Raw genomic sequence first — 17,775 nt, forward strand, 5'->3', positions numbered from 1 at the left:
GGTTAGTAAGCTGTGGGTGCGCTGTGTTCGGGTTAGCAAGCCGTGGGTGCGCTGTGTTCGGGTTAGTAAGCTGTGGGTGCGCTGTGCTCGGGTTAGTAAGCTGTGGGTGCGCTGTGTTCAGGTTAGTAAGCCGTGACTGCGCTGTGTTCAGGTTAGTAAGCTGTGACTGCGCTGTGTTCGGGTTAGTAAGGTTAGTAAGCCGTGACTGCGCTGTGTTCGGGTTAGTAAGCCGTGACTGCGCTGTGTTCGGGTTAGTAACCCGTGGGTGCGCTGTGTTCGTGTTAGTATGCCGTGGGTGCGCTGTGTTCGGGTTAGTAAGCCGTGACTGCGCTGTGTTCGGGTTAGTAAGCCGTGGGTGCGCTGTGTTCGGGTTAGCAAGCCGTGGGTGCGCTGTGTTCGGCTTAGCAAGTCGTGGGTGCGCTGTGTTCGGGTTAGTAAGCCGTGGGTGCGCTGTGTTCGGGTTAGTAAGGTTAGTAAGCTGTGGGTGCGCTGTGTTCGGGTCAGTAATCTGTGGGTGCGCTGTGTTCGGGTTAGTAAGCCGTGACTGCGCTGTGTTCGGGTTAGTAAGCTGTGGGTGCGCTGTGTTCGGGTTAGTAAGGTTAGTAAGCCGTGGGTGCGCTGTGTTCGTGTTAGTAAGCCGTGGGTGCGCTGTGTTAGGGTTAGTAAGCTGTGGGTTCGCTGTGTTCGGGTTAGTAAGCCGTGGGTGCGCTGTGTTCGTGTTAGTAAGCCGTGGGTGCGCTGTGTTCGGGTTAGTAAGCCGTGACTGCGCTGTGTTCGGGTTAGTAAGCCGTGGGTGCGCTGTGTTCGGGTTAGTAAGCCGTGGGTGCGCTGTGTTCGGGTTAGTAACCTGTGGGTGCGCTGTGTTCGGGTTAGTAAGCCGTGGGTGCGCTGTGTTCGGGTTAGTAAGCCGTGGGTGCGCTGTGTTCGGGTTAGTAAGGTTAGTAAGCTGTGACTGCGCTGTGTTAGGGTTAGTAAGCCGTGGGTGCACTGTGCTCGGGTTAGTAACCTGTGGGTGCGCTGTGTTCGGGTTAGTAAGTTGTGGGTTCGCTGTGTTCGCGTTAGTAAGCCGTGGGTGCGCTGTGTTCGGGTTAGTAAGCCGTGGGTGCGCTGTGTTCGGGTTAGTAAGCTGTGACTGCGCTGTGTTCGGGTTAGTAAGCTGTGGGTGCGCTGTGTTCGGGTTAGTAAGCTGTGGGTGCGCTGTGTTCGGCTTAGCAAGCCGTGGTTGCTCTGTGTTCGGGCTAGTAAGCTGTGACTGCGCTGTGTTCGGCTTAGTAAGTCGTGGATTCGCTGTGTTCGGGTTAGTAAGCCGTGGGTGCGCTGTGTTCGGGTTAGTAAGCCGTGGGTGCGCTGTGTTCGGGTTAGCAAGCCGTGGGTGCGCTGTGTTCGGGTTAGTAAGCCGTGGGTGCGCTGTGCTCGGGTTAGTAAGCTGTGGGTGCGCTGTGTTAGGGTTAGTAAGGTTAGTAAGCTGTGGGTGCGCTGTGTTCGGGTTAGCAAGCCGTGGGTGCGCTGTGTTCGGGTTAGTAAGCTGTGGGTGCGCTGTGCTCGGGTTACTAAGCTGTGGGTGCGCTGTGCTCGGGTTAGTAAGCTGTGGGTGCGCTGTGTTAGGGTTAGTACGGTTAGTAAGCCGTGGGTGCGCTGTGTTCGGGTTAGTAAGCCGTGGGTGCGCTGTGTTCGGCTTAGCAAGCCGTGGGTGCGCTGTGTTCGGGTTAGTAAGCCGTGGGTGCGCTGTGTTCGGGTTAGTATGCCGTGGGTGCGCTGTGTTCGGGTTAGGAAGCCGTGGGTGCGCTGTGTTCGGGTTAGCAAGCCGTGGGTGCGCTGTGCTCGGGTTAGTAAGCCGTGGGTGCGCTGTGCTCGGGTTAGTAAGCCGTGGGTGCGCTGTGTTCGGGTTAGGAAGCCGTGACTGCGCTGTGTTCGGGTTAGTAAGCCGTGGGTGCGCTGTGTTCGGGTTCGTAAGCTGTGGGTGCGCTGTGTTCAGGTTCGTAAGCTGTGGGTTCGCTGTGTTCAGGTTAGTAAGCTGTGGGTGCGCTGTGTTCGGGTTAGTAAGCTGTGGGTGCGCTGTGTTGGTAGAAGTGACACAACACTAGCAGGCTGCTCTAGCACATATTGGTCATTAAAAGAAAGAACACATTTCACTGTGACAAATAAAGCTAATCTTTACAAACCTTATCTCGATCAGTATCATCTTGGTAGTCCCGCCCAACCTCATTGGAAAATCCTGCTTACATTTACCCTCTCTATTCCCCTCATAATTCTGTATATCTCGATCAAATCTCCCTCAATCTTCAACATTCCAAGTGTGATGGGCTCCTGAATTACCCCTATGAACTGTGCTTTTGAAGAGAGAGAGAGAGTTATTTAACACCGACATTTTGTTTTGAAAGAGAGAGATTAAGACTAACTGTTGGACTGTCACTTTAAGGCACGAGAAAGAACTGGCTAACTTTTGGATTTCTGCTGAGCTGGAGACAGCACCAAGCAGCTTGTAAGTTACTATGGTGACCGAAGGGGCGTTATTTGATGGACAACTGATGTTATGATTTTTCAGCAGTGTGTTGATTCTTCCAAAGGACATGGCATGCTTGTACATTTCTTACACAGACAAAGGGAGGAGGAGTTATTTGAGAGACATTTGATGCTCAGCACGGGAAGATAAAACAGAAGGTCGGATGATAGACCTTAGACACATGTTTTGGACACTGAATGAGCTTTGTTGTGCCCACAGAAAATGTGGGTTTTTGGAGGATCGATCAGGCAGAATGATCAGTGGCTCTTGCAGTGAAAAGAAAAGGCAGTGACCGGTGGGGAGTTGTCCATGTGTCCACCCTTGCCTGTGTGATAGCTCCACCACAGAAAACCGGTCCCCTTTGTTGAGGTCACAGTCAGTGACTTTTAAAGTATTTCGGAGGACAACGAGAAGATCGACAGCATCAGCTCACCTGAAGAGTCAAATCTCTCTCTCTCTCTCTCTCTCCATCACTACTCAACTCAATACCACGAACTGAACTGAACTGAACTTTACTCATCATCGTAAGACTGTATCTTTTTACCCCTAGACTTAAAGAAGCTTGGTTTTTCATACATATATTTCCACACTTACTGATATACTTACTTATATATATATAATCGTTGCTAACCTGCTTGATTTATCTACATTTATATTACTGTATTGCCAAGTTACTAATAAATATTATTAGTTAATAGCAATACTGGACTCCAAAGTGTTTTCCATTTCTGCTGGTTCTTTATTCCCGTCATGGGGTTCGTGACAAAATGGAATAAAGTCCTAACCTATTCAATGTTTCCTTATGACTCAGGTCCTCCAGTCCTGGCAACATCCAAAGGAATCCAAGACTAGAGGGCACAGGTTTAAGGTGTGGCGGGGGGGGGGGGGGGGGGAGGTTTGACGGGAACATGAGGGGCAACATCTTCACACAAGGGGTGATGGATGAGTGGTGGAAGTGGAAAAGGCAGGTAAAATTCTGACATTTTGAAGACACTTGGACAGGTATGTGGACAGGAAAAGTTTAGAGCAGTCATTCCCAACCTTTTTAATGCCTTGGACCAATACCATTAAGTAAGGGGTCCAATGAACCCCGGGTTAGAGGGACGTGGACCAAATGGGGGCAAATCAGAGTAGCTCATTTAGACGTCTTGGTCTGGAGGGCTGTATGACTCTGTGAGCCTACGGCTCTGATGAAAAGGAAATGAGGGCCACATTCAATGGGCAGATACTGTCTAATTGGCTTTGTCCAAGATCAAAAACCTGCAGCAATCTTCCGGGTATCTTTAGTTCTCTTGAGCATTGATTCAGACTTTTAACGAGAAATGACATTTGAATTGAGACAAAAAAACCCAGCTCCTGGTCACTAATGACATCCCTTAGTGCGTTGACAAGTAATCATGGTCTCTCTCTGTGTCCTCCCGCTGCATCTCCCTGTAGTCAATCATTAGATGGTTCTCATCCATCAGATTTCCCCCACCCCCTCTCGGCACTTATTTATGTTACTTGTTCAAGATTGAAGTTTATTTATCTCATGTACCTTGAAACATACAGTGAAATGCATCGTTTCAAGGGATCAGCCTGCAAATGTCATCACACATTCCAGCACCAACATAGCCTGCCCACTATACTGGGCAAAACCACAAAGAACAGAGTAAAACAGAACATGCTGAACAACAAAACAACAACAAGCCCAGCTCCTCCTCCCCACCCACGCACATAGACTATCCTCAAACCCCAAGACAGGCCCTTTTCTTCAGCCTCCAGCCTCCAGAGGACTTGGACTTGGACTTGGAGCTGTAGGCATTGAGCCTTCGACTACCCCATTGGACTCGCAGAGATCTGCAGACCCCGAGCCTCAACTTCTGGTCCTCTGATTCAACCCTCAGGCCTCAGACCTTGAGTTGACACAAGGACCCGCTGATATCTGAACTCCAGGCTTCGAGCTCTGGTCTCACTGATTTGCAACCTCTCCTGCCTCTCCTGCACTCTCATTCTTTCCTGACTCCCCTTAACAGTGCCCGTTCTTCCTCAATTCAGTGAGGAACTCACTCGGAGTGGGTGGGGTGTCCTCAGCAAGGGCTCAGCAGTGGAAAGGGTGAGCAGTTTCAAGTTCTGGGGTGTCCACGTCTCTGAAGATCCATTGATGCAACTATGAAAAACACACACCAGCAGCCCATCTTCATGTGAGGTTTGAGAAGATTTGGTACGGCAACAAAGACCTGAGCAAATCTCCACAATTGTAGCATGGAGAGGATTTTAAGCTGTTGCATCACTGACTGGTACGAGGGGCCACTGCGCAGGATCAGAAACAGCTGCAGAGGATTGTAAACGCAGCAAGCTTCAGCGTGGCCACTAGCTTTCCCAGCACTCAGACCATCTTCAAAAGGCAATGCCTCAAAAAGGTGACAACTAATATCCAGGACCCTCACCACCCAGTTCACGTACTCTTCTTACTACTACCACCAGGGAGGAGATACAGGAGCCTGAAGATACACAACTTCATGTTTTCGGAACAGCTTTTTACCGTCTGACTTCTGCAAGGACCTATGAACACTACCGACTATTTTTGCTCTCCTTTTGGCACTGCTAATTTAATTTAACTTTATATATATATATATATATATATATATATATTTCTCACTGTAATTTATGGTATTTGTTTGCATTGCACTGTACTGCTGCCCCAAAACAACAGATTTGACGACATCCGTTAGTGATAATAAACTGATTCTGATTCAAAGTTACCGGTAGCAGAACTGACAGTGGACAGCAGAAGGTGGAATGTGTAGGGGGGAGATCAGAGGCAGCTTTTTTTTTACACAGAGGGTGCTAGGTAGGCATATGGAACACTCTGCCAGGGGTGTTGGTAGAGGCAGGTACATTAGTGACGTTTAAGATACCCTTAGAATGTACGTGTGATAAATAAACCCGAAATCTCATCAATCTGAAGTTGGCTGACTCCCTATCTCACTGAGCTAGTACGCAAAAAGTAAACAAAGGCTTATCAGACATAAGGTGCAAGAGTAGGCTACTTGGTCCCTTAAGCCTGGCCTACCACTCAATACGATCATGACTGATCTCTCCCAGCCCTCATCTCCACTTCTATGCCAGATCGCCTCAGTTCCCTGATCTGTCAAAAATATATCTCAATTTCAAATGTCCCATCCCTGCAAAGATCTGGGGGAAAGGGTTCTGGAGATTCACCACCCTCTGCAAGAAGGAATTTCTGGATATCCTAGTTTTAAATGATGCGTACTGGTATTGGTTTATTATTGTCCCATGCACCAAAATGCAGTGAACAGCTTGTCTTGCAAACTGTTTGTACAAATCAAGTCATCACACAGTGCACTGAAAATAAGGTAAAACAATCACAATGCAGAATAGAGTAGTTGAGAAAGGTTAGCATGTTCTTCTCAGGCACTGGTATAATTGAAGCCTGCTTGAAGCCAATGGGTATCTCAGACTGCCGAAGCACAAGGTTAAAAATATGTTGGGCCCAGGACAGATCTCAGAGATATTGACACTCTGGAACTTGAAGCTGCTCACCCTTTCCACTTCCGATTCCTCAGTGAGAACTGGTGTGTGTTTGCTCATCTTACCCTTTCTGAAGTCCACAATAAATGCTTTGGTCTTACCAACCAAAGTGCAGTTTGTTGCTGTGACACCACTCAACCAGCTGATATATCTCACCCCTGTATGCCTCGTCGTCATCATCTGAAATTCTGCCAACAATAGCTGTGTCATCGGCAAGTTCATAGATGCTTTAGAGCTGTGCCTAGCCATGAAGTCATGAGTATAGAGAGAGTAGAGCAATGGGCTTACATCCTTGAGGTGTGCCAGTATCGATTGTCAGCAGGTTTTCATTTTGAGCAGCTATCAATCAGAGATCTGAAGCATGAGAAGATGTAGCCCACTCAAGTTAGCCAACTGAGTACATAAGGCATCAACTTGTGGCAGTCTGGTGTTTTGAGCAGCAGCCAATGAGCGATTGCAATTGATTGCCAAGAACAAATTAAAATAAGCCAGGGATAAGCAGAGCTCATAAGCCAGGGACAAGCAGGGACTCATTGTTGGAGTGGCTATCATTGGAGTGGACAGTGTTAGAGGCTTTAGCTCAAAGGTTTCAGCGAGGTGAATCTTCAGTGGGAGAAGGCAAAAAAACTGTTGCTATGTTTTTTCCCCACAGGTTATTGTTTTCCCTTTTTTATATTTCCTCAGTTAGAACAGTCGGGATACCAGGCAGGATAGTGGAATGCTCCTCTTGCGGGATGTGGGAAGGCAGGGAGACCTCCAGTGTCCCTGATAGCTACATCTGCGAGAAGTGCATCCAGCTGCAGCTTCTAACACTTTGCATTAAGGAGTTGGAGCTGCAACTGGGTGGCTGAGGGGATGATAGGTAAGTCATGCAGAGAGATAGTTACACCCTAGGTGCAGGACACAGGAAACTGGGTGACAGTGAGGAAGGGGACAGGGATTAAACAGACAGTGCAGAGTACCCCTGTGGCTATCCCCCTCCACAACAGTATCCACTGTTGGGGGAGTGACCTAGCAGAGGAAAGTTACAGCAGTCAGGCCTCTGGTACCGAGTCCGGCTTTGTGACTCAGAAGTGAAGGGCAGAGAAGAGAGGAGCTGTGGTGAGAGGGGCTTCATTAGTTAGGGGAACAGAAAGGAGGTTCTGTGGATGCGAACAAGATTCCCAGTTGGTGTTGCCTCCCAGGTGCCAGGGTCTGAGACATCTCAGATCAAGTCGTTAGCATTCTTAGGTGGGCAGGAGAACAGCCAGAGGTTGCGGTTCATGTTGGTACCAATGATATAGGTAGGAAGAGTGACGAGGTTCTTCAAAGTCAGTTCAGGGAGTTAGGTGCTAAGTTAAAGGGCAGGACCTTCAGGGTTATGATCTCAGGATCACTACCCATGCCATGTGGTAGTGAGGCCAGAAACAGGAAGATCATTCAGTTTAACACATGGCTAATGAGTTAGTTTAGGAGGTTAGTTAGTATAAGATTTTTGGATCATTGGGCTGTCTTCCAGGGAAGGTGGGACCTGTACTGAAGAGACAGTTTGCACCTGAACTGGAGGGAGACTAATATCCTAGTGGGAAGCTTTGCTGGATGCTGCACAGTAGGGTTTAAGACAGAGTTACAGGTGGATGGGAACCAGAGTGGAGAGATTGTGGAATCAGATGTTGTTAAAACTTTAGACAAAGTCAGGAATCAAAAGGTTGAGCATGGGGCGACCATCGTCCTCAGCTGTGTATATTTCAATGCAAGAAGTAGTGTAGGAAAGGCAGATGAGCTCAGAACATGGATCAGCACGTGGAATTATAATATTGTAGCAATTAATGAGACTTGGTTGCTGGAGGGGCAGGACTGGCAGTTCAGTATTCCGGGGTTCCACTGTTTCAGATGCGGCAGAGCGGGAGGGATTAAAGGAGCAGGGGTGACGTTACTAGTCAGGGAAAATGTCATAGCAGTTCTCAGTCAGGACAGACTGGAGAACTCATCTCGTGAGGCACCATATATGGCTGGAACTGAGAAATAAGAAAAGTAATGGGGCTATATTACCACCCAACAGTTTGTGGGATTTAGAGGAACAAATTTATACAGAGAATGCAGACTGCTGCAAGAAACATTAATGTTGTTATAGTTGGTGATTTTAACTTTCCACATATTGACTGGGACTCCCATACTGCAAAACGACTAGATGGGATTGAGTTTGTCATATACGTTCAGGAAAGTTTCCTTCATCAGTACGCAATTGTCTTGTTTATTATTTATTGTAATGCCTGCACTGTTTTGCGCACTTTATGTAATCCTGGGTAGGTCTTTAGTCTAGTGTAGTTTTGTGTTGTTTTACGTAGTTCAGTGTAGTTTTTGTATTGTTTCATGTAGCACCATGGTCCTGAAAAATGTTGTCTCGTTTTTACTGTGTATTGTACCAGCAGTTATGGTCGAAATGACAATAAAAAGTGACTTGACTTGAAATGTCCCAAAGAATGAGCGTGCGGTACTGGATCTGCTATTAGGGACTGAGACAGGACAGGTGTCAGAAGCTTGTATAGGGGAACACTTTCCATCTAGTGATCACAATGCCATTAGTTTCAAAGAAAATATGGTAAAGGGTTGAGATGATAAGTTGGAGAAAGGCCAATTTTGATGGTATCAGAAAGGATCTGGCAAGTGTGGATTGGGACAGGGGGTTAAGTGGGAGGCATTCAAAAGTCAAATTTTGAGAGTACAAAGCTTGTATGCACCTGTAAGAATAAAAGGTAAAGATAACAGGTTTAGGGAACATTGGTTTCAAGAGATATTGAGGCCCTGGTTAAGAAATAAAAGAGGTGCATAGCCAGTATAGGCAGGTAGGAACAAATGAGGCACTTATGGAGTATAAGAAATGCAAGAGAAAACAAGAAGGAAATCGGGAGGGCTAAAAGAAGGCATGAGATTGCCCTAGTAGACATGATGAACGAGAATCTTAAGGGCTGGTTGGGTTCTGCTGATGGTTCTCAGCCCAAAACATTGACTGCATTCTTTTCCATAGATGCTGCCTGGCCTGCTGAGTTCCTCCAGCATTTTGTGTGGATATGTCTCTATCAGCTTTGCACATCAAGACACAGCAACTTTTCCCCATACTTCTTTACAAAACTGCTCAAGCTCTGTAAAATTGCATGGGGATCATGAGTAAACAGCCCTTTTCAAGTTCAGTCACAAATTCTCAATTGGATTGAGGTCTGGACTCTGACTTGGCCACCCTAGGACGTTAACATTTTTGTTTTTAAGCCATTCCTGTGTAGCAGTGGCGTTATGCCTGAGGTCATTGTCTTGCTGGAAAACAAATCTTCTCCCAAGTCGCAGTTCTCTTGCAGACTGCATCAGGTTTTTAGACTCTGCTTTTACGCTGAGAGTAGAAGTACAGACAGGTGATCAGACTTACCCAAGAGTGGGCACAGGATGGCATGGCAAGCACTCTTGATGGTGGTATAACAGTGGTCAAGTGTGTTGCCTCCTCTGCTTCCACAGGTGATATATTGGTGGTAGTTGTTCAGAGAATTTTTCAAGCTGGTCTGATTGAAATCTCCCGCAATGATAGAGAAGGCATCAGTGTGCACAGTTGTTGAACTCCTCCAGAGCCTGCACGATGTTGGCCTGAGGTGCAATGTACACCGCCACCAGGACGATGGCGGAAAACTCCCTCAGCAGACAAACTAGATGACCAGTGGCATCCATCACGAAAGACCCTCACCATCCAGGACATGCCCTGTTCTCATTACTACCATTATGGAGGAGGTACAAGAGCCTGAAGATATTTTAGGAACATCTTCTTCTCCTCCACCATCAGAGTTTTGAATGGTCCACGAACACTGCATCACTATTTTGCACTATTTTTAAAGTATTTTTCTTATTGTAACTTAGAATTTTTTTATGTTTTGCCCTGTACTGCTGCCACAAAACAAAACATTTCACAATATCTATCATTGATAATAAACCCAATACTGCCTCGGATTACCATCTCAATGTACTGATGTGATGAAATGATCCGCGTGCATTGCATGCAAAGCAACATTTTTTGCTTACCTCAGTACATGCAACAATAATAAACCGATTTAACAAATGCATTAATTAACTTCCTGATTGAGATGTGTCACCCTGATCTGGGTAAGTCAAGTCCCACCTCATGTCCTCAGGGTTTCAACAATAACAGTATCCTGCACTTAATGGGTTCACCCCAACTTACGTGGGAGATAAACAGCACAGATATAAAGTTAAAGGAAATCAAAGAACAGAAGCAGGCCCTTCTGCCCATCTAGTCCATGCTAAATTCTTCATCTGCCCAGTCCCACCTACTTGCACCCAGATCATGTTCCTCCAAATTTCTCCCATCCATTTAATTTCTCCCGAATGCTGCAATCGAATAAGCGTTTGCCACTTCTGCTGGCAGCTCATTTCACACTCAAACCACCCACTGACTGAAGAAGTTCGCGCTCAAATTCCCCCTTTTCACCCTTTACCTACAACCTCTAGCTCTAGTGCCGCCCAACCTCAGTGGAAAAAATCCTGCTTGCATTAACCCTATCTATACCCCTCATAATTTTTCCTACCTCTATCCAATCTCCTGACATTCTCTTGCACTCCAAGGAATAAAGTCCCACCCTGTAACTCAGGTTCTGAAGTCCCAGCAACATCCTTGTAAATTCTCTGTACTTTTTCAACGTTATTGATATTTTACCTGTAGACAGGTGATCAGAATTCCACACAATACTCCAGATTTGGCCTCACCAACATCTTATATAACTTCAACATAACATCCTATTTTCAGTACTCAGTACTTTGATTCATGAAGCCTAATGTGCCAAACGCCTTCCATATGGTCCTGTTTACCTGTGACACCACTTTCAAGGGATTATGGACCTGTATTCCCAGATCTCTCTGCTCTGCCACACCCCTCAGTGCCCTAAAACTCACTGTGCGAGACATCGCCCTCGTAAAGTGCAATACCTCATGCTTATCTTTATTAAATTCCATCTCCCATTTTTCAGACCATTTTACCAGAACCAGCTACAAGCTTAGTACCCTTCCTATACAATCTAGGTGTCATTCACAAATTTGCTGATCCAATTTACCACATTGTCATCCAGATTGTTGATATAAATGACAAACAACAATGGACCCAGTACCGATCCCTGTGGTACACCATTAATCACAGGCCTCCAGTCAGAGAGACAACCATCTACTACCACTCTCTGGCTCCTCCCACAAAGCCAAAGTCTAATCTAATTTACTACCTCACTCTGAATGCCAAGCGACTGAACCTTCTTGACCAACCACCCATGTGGGGCCTTGCTAAAGAGTTGGAGCTATTCTCCAGTAAAACAAACCCCAACAGAGTGGGTGATCCATACCTCAGAGAAAGGAAAAATAACAAGAGGACCTTCACATCAATAAAAATGTTTCCCTACCAGATGGAGTGACTATGACAGAAATCCAGTGCAGATATAATTTGTCGGAAAAACTTGCGAGCTTCTTTTGGTGTCAGTCTTCCCTTTTTGACGAGGTAATCGAACAATTCCCCTCCAGACACATGTTCCAGCACTAAATACCTGAATGAAGGAAAGGAAAGTACCAAGAAAGTGAAATCTTTCCACCCCAGCACAAAATTAGTCAACTTAACATGTTCCAGAAGGTTTGAGAGTCCAGGGGTAAATTTTGCTAATCAGAAGACAGAAGTTCAGACTCTTGCACCAGTCTCTCTTGGCAACTGTGTCTCCAGGAACAGGATTTTAAACACTCACCCAGGATTGAATCCTAATCTTTTGAGGAAGGAATGAGGGAAGGGGCGAGAAATAAAAATAATAAAAGAAGTCAACAAACAGGGAAGGAATGTAAGAAAAAGCATAGCAAAGGAAGGAATGAGGAAGTGGATGATAGAAATAGGAAGGGATAGATCACAGAGAGGGTAGAAAATGAATCTGGGAAAGGGAAGCAGAATGATTCACCTCTGAACTTAAGTGATTGCTTTCAAACAGAATCAACTCCAGCAGAACCATTGTCATAATGTGTCATCAGCACTTTTGACACCTGTAACATCACTCATTTCACAGGGAATCCTAGAAACTTAAACCAAGTCCACACGCTCGATTCAGGGGCCATTCACCACGTTAGAGCCCAGTCACCTACACTACAAAGAAAAGTCTGTAGGCTTCAGTTTATTTCATCATATACTTCATTTTAAAAAAAATTAACCCTATTGAATCTCACCTTAATGTTCAATTCTTTACCCTAAACAATAATCTCTTGAATTTCTTAAACAGGACAGCCCAAAATTTACCTCTTCACAAACAGTACCTTGAGAAAATCATGCACAGTATGTGTGTAAGGGGTTATGAGGAAAAGGCAGACAGGGCTGAGTCCATGGCTGGATCAGCCATGATCTTATTGAATGGCAGAGCAGGCTTGGTGGGCCATATTTTCCACTTCTGCTTCTTATGTTCTTGTAATGCATCCATAAAGTGATGACAACCTGAAAATAACAATTGCTACTTTCAAGAAATACCAGTATCTTGCAACATATCACTACTCATTGAAAGGAGCATTGGAGGGATTGAGTTCAAGAGCCCCGAGCTTATGTTGCAGCTCTATAAAACCTGGTTAGACTACACTTGCAATAATATGTTCACTTTTGGTCACCTCATTATAGAAAGGATGCAGAGGAGAGTTACTAGGACGTACCTGGACGAGAGAGCATGTCTTAGGAGGATAGGTTGAGCTTGCTTGAGCTTTTCTCTTTGGGAACGAAGGAGGATGAGAGGCGATTTGATAGAGGCATAGATCAACTGGATTGCCAGAGACTTTACCCCAGGGTGGAAATGGCTTATAACAGTACATTGTACATTGAAGGTGCTTGGAGGGAAGTATAGGGGGATGTCAGAGGTAGGTTTTTTTTTTTACACACAGGGTGGTGGCTGTGTGGAACATTCTTCTAGAGGAGGTGGTAGAGGCAGGTACATTAAGGCCGTGTAAGAGGCTGTTAGACAGGCACATGGATGAGAGTAAAATGGAGGTCCGTGTGGGAGGGAAGAGTTAGATTGACCTTAGTGTAGGTGAAAAGGTCCGCACAACATTGTGGGCTGAAGCTCCCATACTATGCTGCAGAGTTCTATTTCCTATGTCCTATGCAATGGCTCCCCTATGGGTAAGATGAAGGCATGCAAGGCTGCAGCAACTTCTACAGGACCAACCAAAGGTGTTATTGTCTTTTTCAGATATATTTTCTGTGATTGCAAGACCCTGCTGGATATAAAGAACTTAAAGTACTGCAGGTATAATCCATCAGTGAGTTGCTCGTTGGTGGAGAACCTGGAGGAGCTGGACTTGGTGTTGTTCCCTGTGACGGAGAGGAGTCAGAGTCGGTGGAGGAGCTGGACTTGGTGTTGTTCCCTGTGACGGAGAGGAGCTGGACTTGGTGTTGTTCCCTGTGACGGAGAGGAGTCGGAGTTGGTGGAGGAGCTGGACTTGGTGTTGTTCCCTGTGACGGAGAGGAGCTAGACTTGGTGTTGTTCCCTGTGATGGAGAGGAGCTGGACTTGGTGTTGTTCCCTGTGATGGAGAGGAGCTGGACTTGGTGTTGTTCCCTGTGACGGAGAGGATCAGAGTCGGTGCGTGGAGGGTGTGTGCAATCTGATAGAGTGATTGTCTCTGTTGCTTTTCTTGTGATTGCAAGACCCTGTTGGACATTGGTACTGTGGAATGCTGCAAGTCTAGTTCACTGGTTCGAGGGTGTGACTGACGGTTGGGGAGATGTGTTGCCTCGGTTGTGGCAAGGACTAGGCCTTCGGACTGTGAGGTCACCTGTTGAAGTTGCCCAGGAGAGGACGCATTGATGTGGTGTTTATTAGTGTGACCAACAGCGTGGCCTCAGTCGCAACGAGGCTAGTATCTCCTGTTTGCAGCAGTCCAGGAGAGAGGCATCAGAATTGGTGCTGGAGGGGCTGTGGTAGGGAGTCCATGCTGGTTTGCTTGGTAGAAGAGTAGGCCTCAAGCCGCAGTGTTGCCTATTTGCAGCTGTCTAGGAGAGAGGTGTTGGAGTCGGTGGGGTGCAACGTCCATTCTGGCATCAGTGCTGCCCTCCAGTGTTCAGTCGGCAGAAGACAAGCTGTATTGTGTTCGACTGCAGACTACTGCAACATTCATGGACTAAGGAACTTGGACTATTTTTTGTGTGACTGTAGTTTACTAAACATAGAAACATAGAAAACCTACAGCACAATACAGGCCCTTCAGCCCACAGTGCTGGGCCAAACGTGTATTTACTTTAGAAATTACCTAGGGTTACCCATAGCCCTCTATTTTTCTAAGCTCCATGTACCTATCCAGGAATCTCTTAGAAGACCCTATTGTATCCGCCTCCACCACCGTCGCTGGCAGTCCATTCCAAGCACTCACCACACTCTGCGTAAAAAAAACTTACCCTTGACACCTCCTCTGTACCTGCTTCCAAGCACCTTAAAACTGTGCCCTCTCGTGCTAGCCATTTTAGACCTGGGAGAAAGCCTCTGCCTATCCAACCAATCAATGACTCTCATCATCTAAAACACCTCTATCAGGTCACCTCTCATCCTTTGCTGCTCCAAGTTGAAAAGGCCATGTTCACTCAACCTATTCTCATAAGGCATGCTCCCCAATCCAGGCAACATCCTTGTAAATCTCCTCTGCACCCTTTCTATAGTTTCCACATCCTTCCTGCAGTGAGGTGACCAGAACTGAGCACAGTACTCCAAGTGGGGTCTGACCACAGTCCTATATAGCTGTAACATTACCTCTCAGCTCCTAAACTCAATCCCACGATTGATGAAGGCCAATGCACCATATGCTTTTTTAACCACAAAGTCAACCTGCATAGCAGCTTTCAGTGTCCTATGGACTCAGACCCCAAGATCCCTCTGATCCTCCACACTGCCAAGGGTCTTACCATTAATACTATATTCTGCCGTATTTGACCTACCAAAATGAACCACCTCACACTTATCTGGGTTGAACTCCATCTGCCACTTCTCAGCCCAGTTTTGCATCCTATCAATGTCCCGCTGTAACCTCAGACAGCCCTCCACACTATCCACAACACCCCCAACATTTGTGTCATCAGCAAATTTACTAAACCATCTCTCCACTTCCTCATCCAGGTCATTTATAAAAATCACAATGAGTAGGGGTCCCAGAACGGATCCCTGAGGCACATCACTGGTCACCAACCTCCATGCAGAATATGACCCGTCTACAACCACTCTTTGACTTCAGTGGGCAAGCCAGTTCTGGATCCACAAAGCAATGTCCCCTTGGATCCCATGCCTCCTTACTTTCTCAATAAGCCTTGCATGGAGTACTTATCAACTGCCTTGCTGAAATCCATATACACTATATCTACTGCTCTACCTTCATCAATGTGTTTAGTCACATCCTCAAAAAAATGTAATCAGGCTCATAAGGTACGACCTACCTTTGACAAAGCCATGCTGATTATTCCTAATTATATTATGCCTCTCCAAACGTTCATAAATCCTGCCTCTCAGGGTCTTCTCCATCAGCTTACCAACCACTGAGGTAAGACTCACTGGTCTATAATTTCCTGGGCTATCTCTACTCCCCTTTTTGAATAAGGGAACAAAATCCGCAACCCTCCAATCCTCTGGAACCTGTCCCATCCCTACTGATGATGCAAGGATCATTGCCAGAGGCTCAGCAATCTGCACCCTCGTTTCCCACAGTAGCCTGGGGTACATCTCATTCGGTCCCGGTGACTTATCCAACTTGATGCTTTCTAAAATTTCCAGCACATCCTCTTTCTTAATACCTATATGCTCAAGCTTTTCAATCTGCTGTAAGTCATCCCTACAATCGCCAAGATCCTTTTCCGTAGTGAATACTGAAGCAAAGTATTCATTAAGTATTGTATCTCTGCTATCTCCTCCAGTTCCATACACACTTTTCCACTGTCACACTTGATTGGTCCTATTCTCTCACACCTTATCCTCTTGCTCTTCACATACTTGTAGAATGCCTTGGAGTTTTCCTTAATCTTGCCCGCCAAGGCCTTCTCATGGCCCCTTCTGGCTCTCCTAATTTCATTCTCAAGCTCCTTCCTGCTAGCCTTGTAATCTTCTAGATCTCTATCATTACTCAGTTTTTATAACTTTTCATAAGCTTTTCTTTTCTTCTTGACTAGATTTTCAACACCCTTTGTACACCACGGTTCCTGTACCCTACCATCCTTTCCCTGTCTCATTGGAACGTACCTATGCAGAACACCATGCAAATATCCCCTGAATATTTGCCACATCTCTGCTGTACATTTCCCTGAGAACATCTGTTCCAATTTATGCTTCCAAGTTCTTGCCTGATAGCCTCATATGTGCCCTTACTCCAATTAAATGCTTTCCTAGCTTGCCTGTTCCTATCCCTCTCCAATGCTATGGTAAAGGAGATAGAATTGTGATCACTATCTCCAAAATGCTCTCCCACTGAGAGACCTGACACCTGACCAGGTTCATTTCTCAATACCAGATCAAGTACAGCCTCTCCTCTTGTAGGCTTATCTACATATCGTGTCAGAACACCTTTTTGAACACACCTAACAAATTCCACTCCATCTAAACCCCTCGCTCTAGGGACATGCCAATCAATATTTGAGAAATTAAAATCTCCCACCACAACAACTCTGTTATTATTACACCTTTCCAGAATCTGTCTCCCTATCTGCTCTACGATGTCCGTTACTGTTGGGTGGTCTATAAAAAACACCCAGTAGAGTTATTGACCCCTTCCTGTTTCTAACTTCTGACAACAAAGACTCAGTAGACAATCCCACCATGATTTGCTACTCTTCTGCAGCCATGACACTATCTCTGATCAGCAGTACCACGACCCCACCTCTTTTGCCTCCCTCCCTGTCCTTTCTGAAACATCAAAAGGACGTTTATGATATACTGCTATCAAATATGTGGTATATGTGTCTTGTGAAGTGTGTGACTGTGGGTATTGTGCTTTGTACCATGGCTCAGAGGAACAATGTTTTGTTTGGCTGTATTTAGAGGTTTCCATGTATGGTTGAAGGACAATTAAACTTAAACTTGAACTTCAAATCAGAATCAAAATCAGGTTTAATATCACCAGCAGATGTCGTGAAATTTGTTGTCTTTGTGGCCAGCAGTACAATGTGGCAGGAAACATAATAATAGAACGTAAACTTGAACGTGAACTTGCGAAAACCGTAAGCTGATTTAGCACTTCACACATCTGATCAAGTCACTGACTTTACACTCTCTCTGATGTTCTCAACATTTATTTATTATTATTGTTTTGTTTCTTTCTTTTTATTTGCACAATTTGTTGTCTTTTGCGCATTGGTTGTTTGTCCATCTTTGTTTGTGTGCAGATTTTCATTGATTCTATTGTGTCTCTTTGTGCTTACTGTGAATGCCCGCAGGAAAATGAATCCCATGGTGATATACACGTACTTTGGTAACAAATTTACTTCGAACTTTGAAGTTGGGTAGAGGAGACCAAGTGATTCATTCACCAGTCTGCATGGTGCTGCGGAGTGTTGTGCTGCCCTGTAGCTTAGGAGAAGTATTGTAGGTTTCTGCTTCCTGGTGAAATCGAGTTGACCTCCTGTTACCTGTTTATGCCACATCTCCTTCGGACAAGGAACAATTTTCCCATCAGGAGAAATGTTCTACTGGTCTCCATGATGGAAGTGACATCCACTGTGCGCCATGATTT

At 45.8% G+C, this 17,775-nt stretch overlaps 1 protein-coding gene across 1 annotated transcript in view; it reads right to left on the minus strand.

Annotated features, from left to right (window-relative positions):
• Nucleotides 1–17,775, minus strand: part of LOC140204655 (serine/threonine-protein kinase BRSK2-like) — a 273,144-nt gene that overhangs the window by 79,166 nt on the left and 176,203 nt on the right. Inside the window, 1 exon segment of the mRNA XM_072271351.1 lies at nt 11,461–11,601. Coding sequence (XP_072127452.1) covers nt 11,461–11,601 — 141 coding nt within the window.

The sequence above is a fragment of the Mobula birostris genome, chromosome 11 (genome assembly GCF_030028105.1).
Source record: "Mobula birostris isolate sMobBir1 chromosome 11, sMobBir1.hap1, whole genome shotgun sequence".
Lineage (NCBI taxonomy): Eukaryota > Metazoa > Chordata > Chondrichthyes > Myliobatiformes > Myliobatidae > Mobula > Mobula birostris.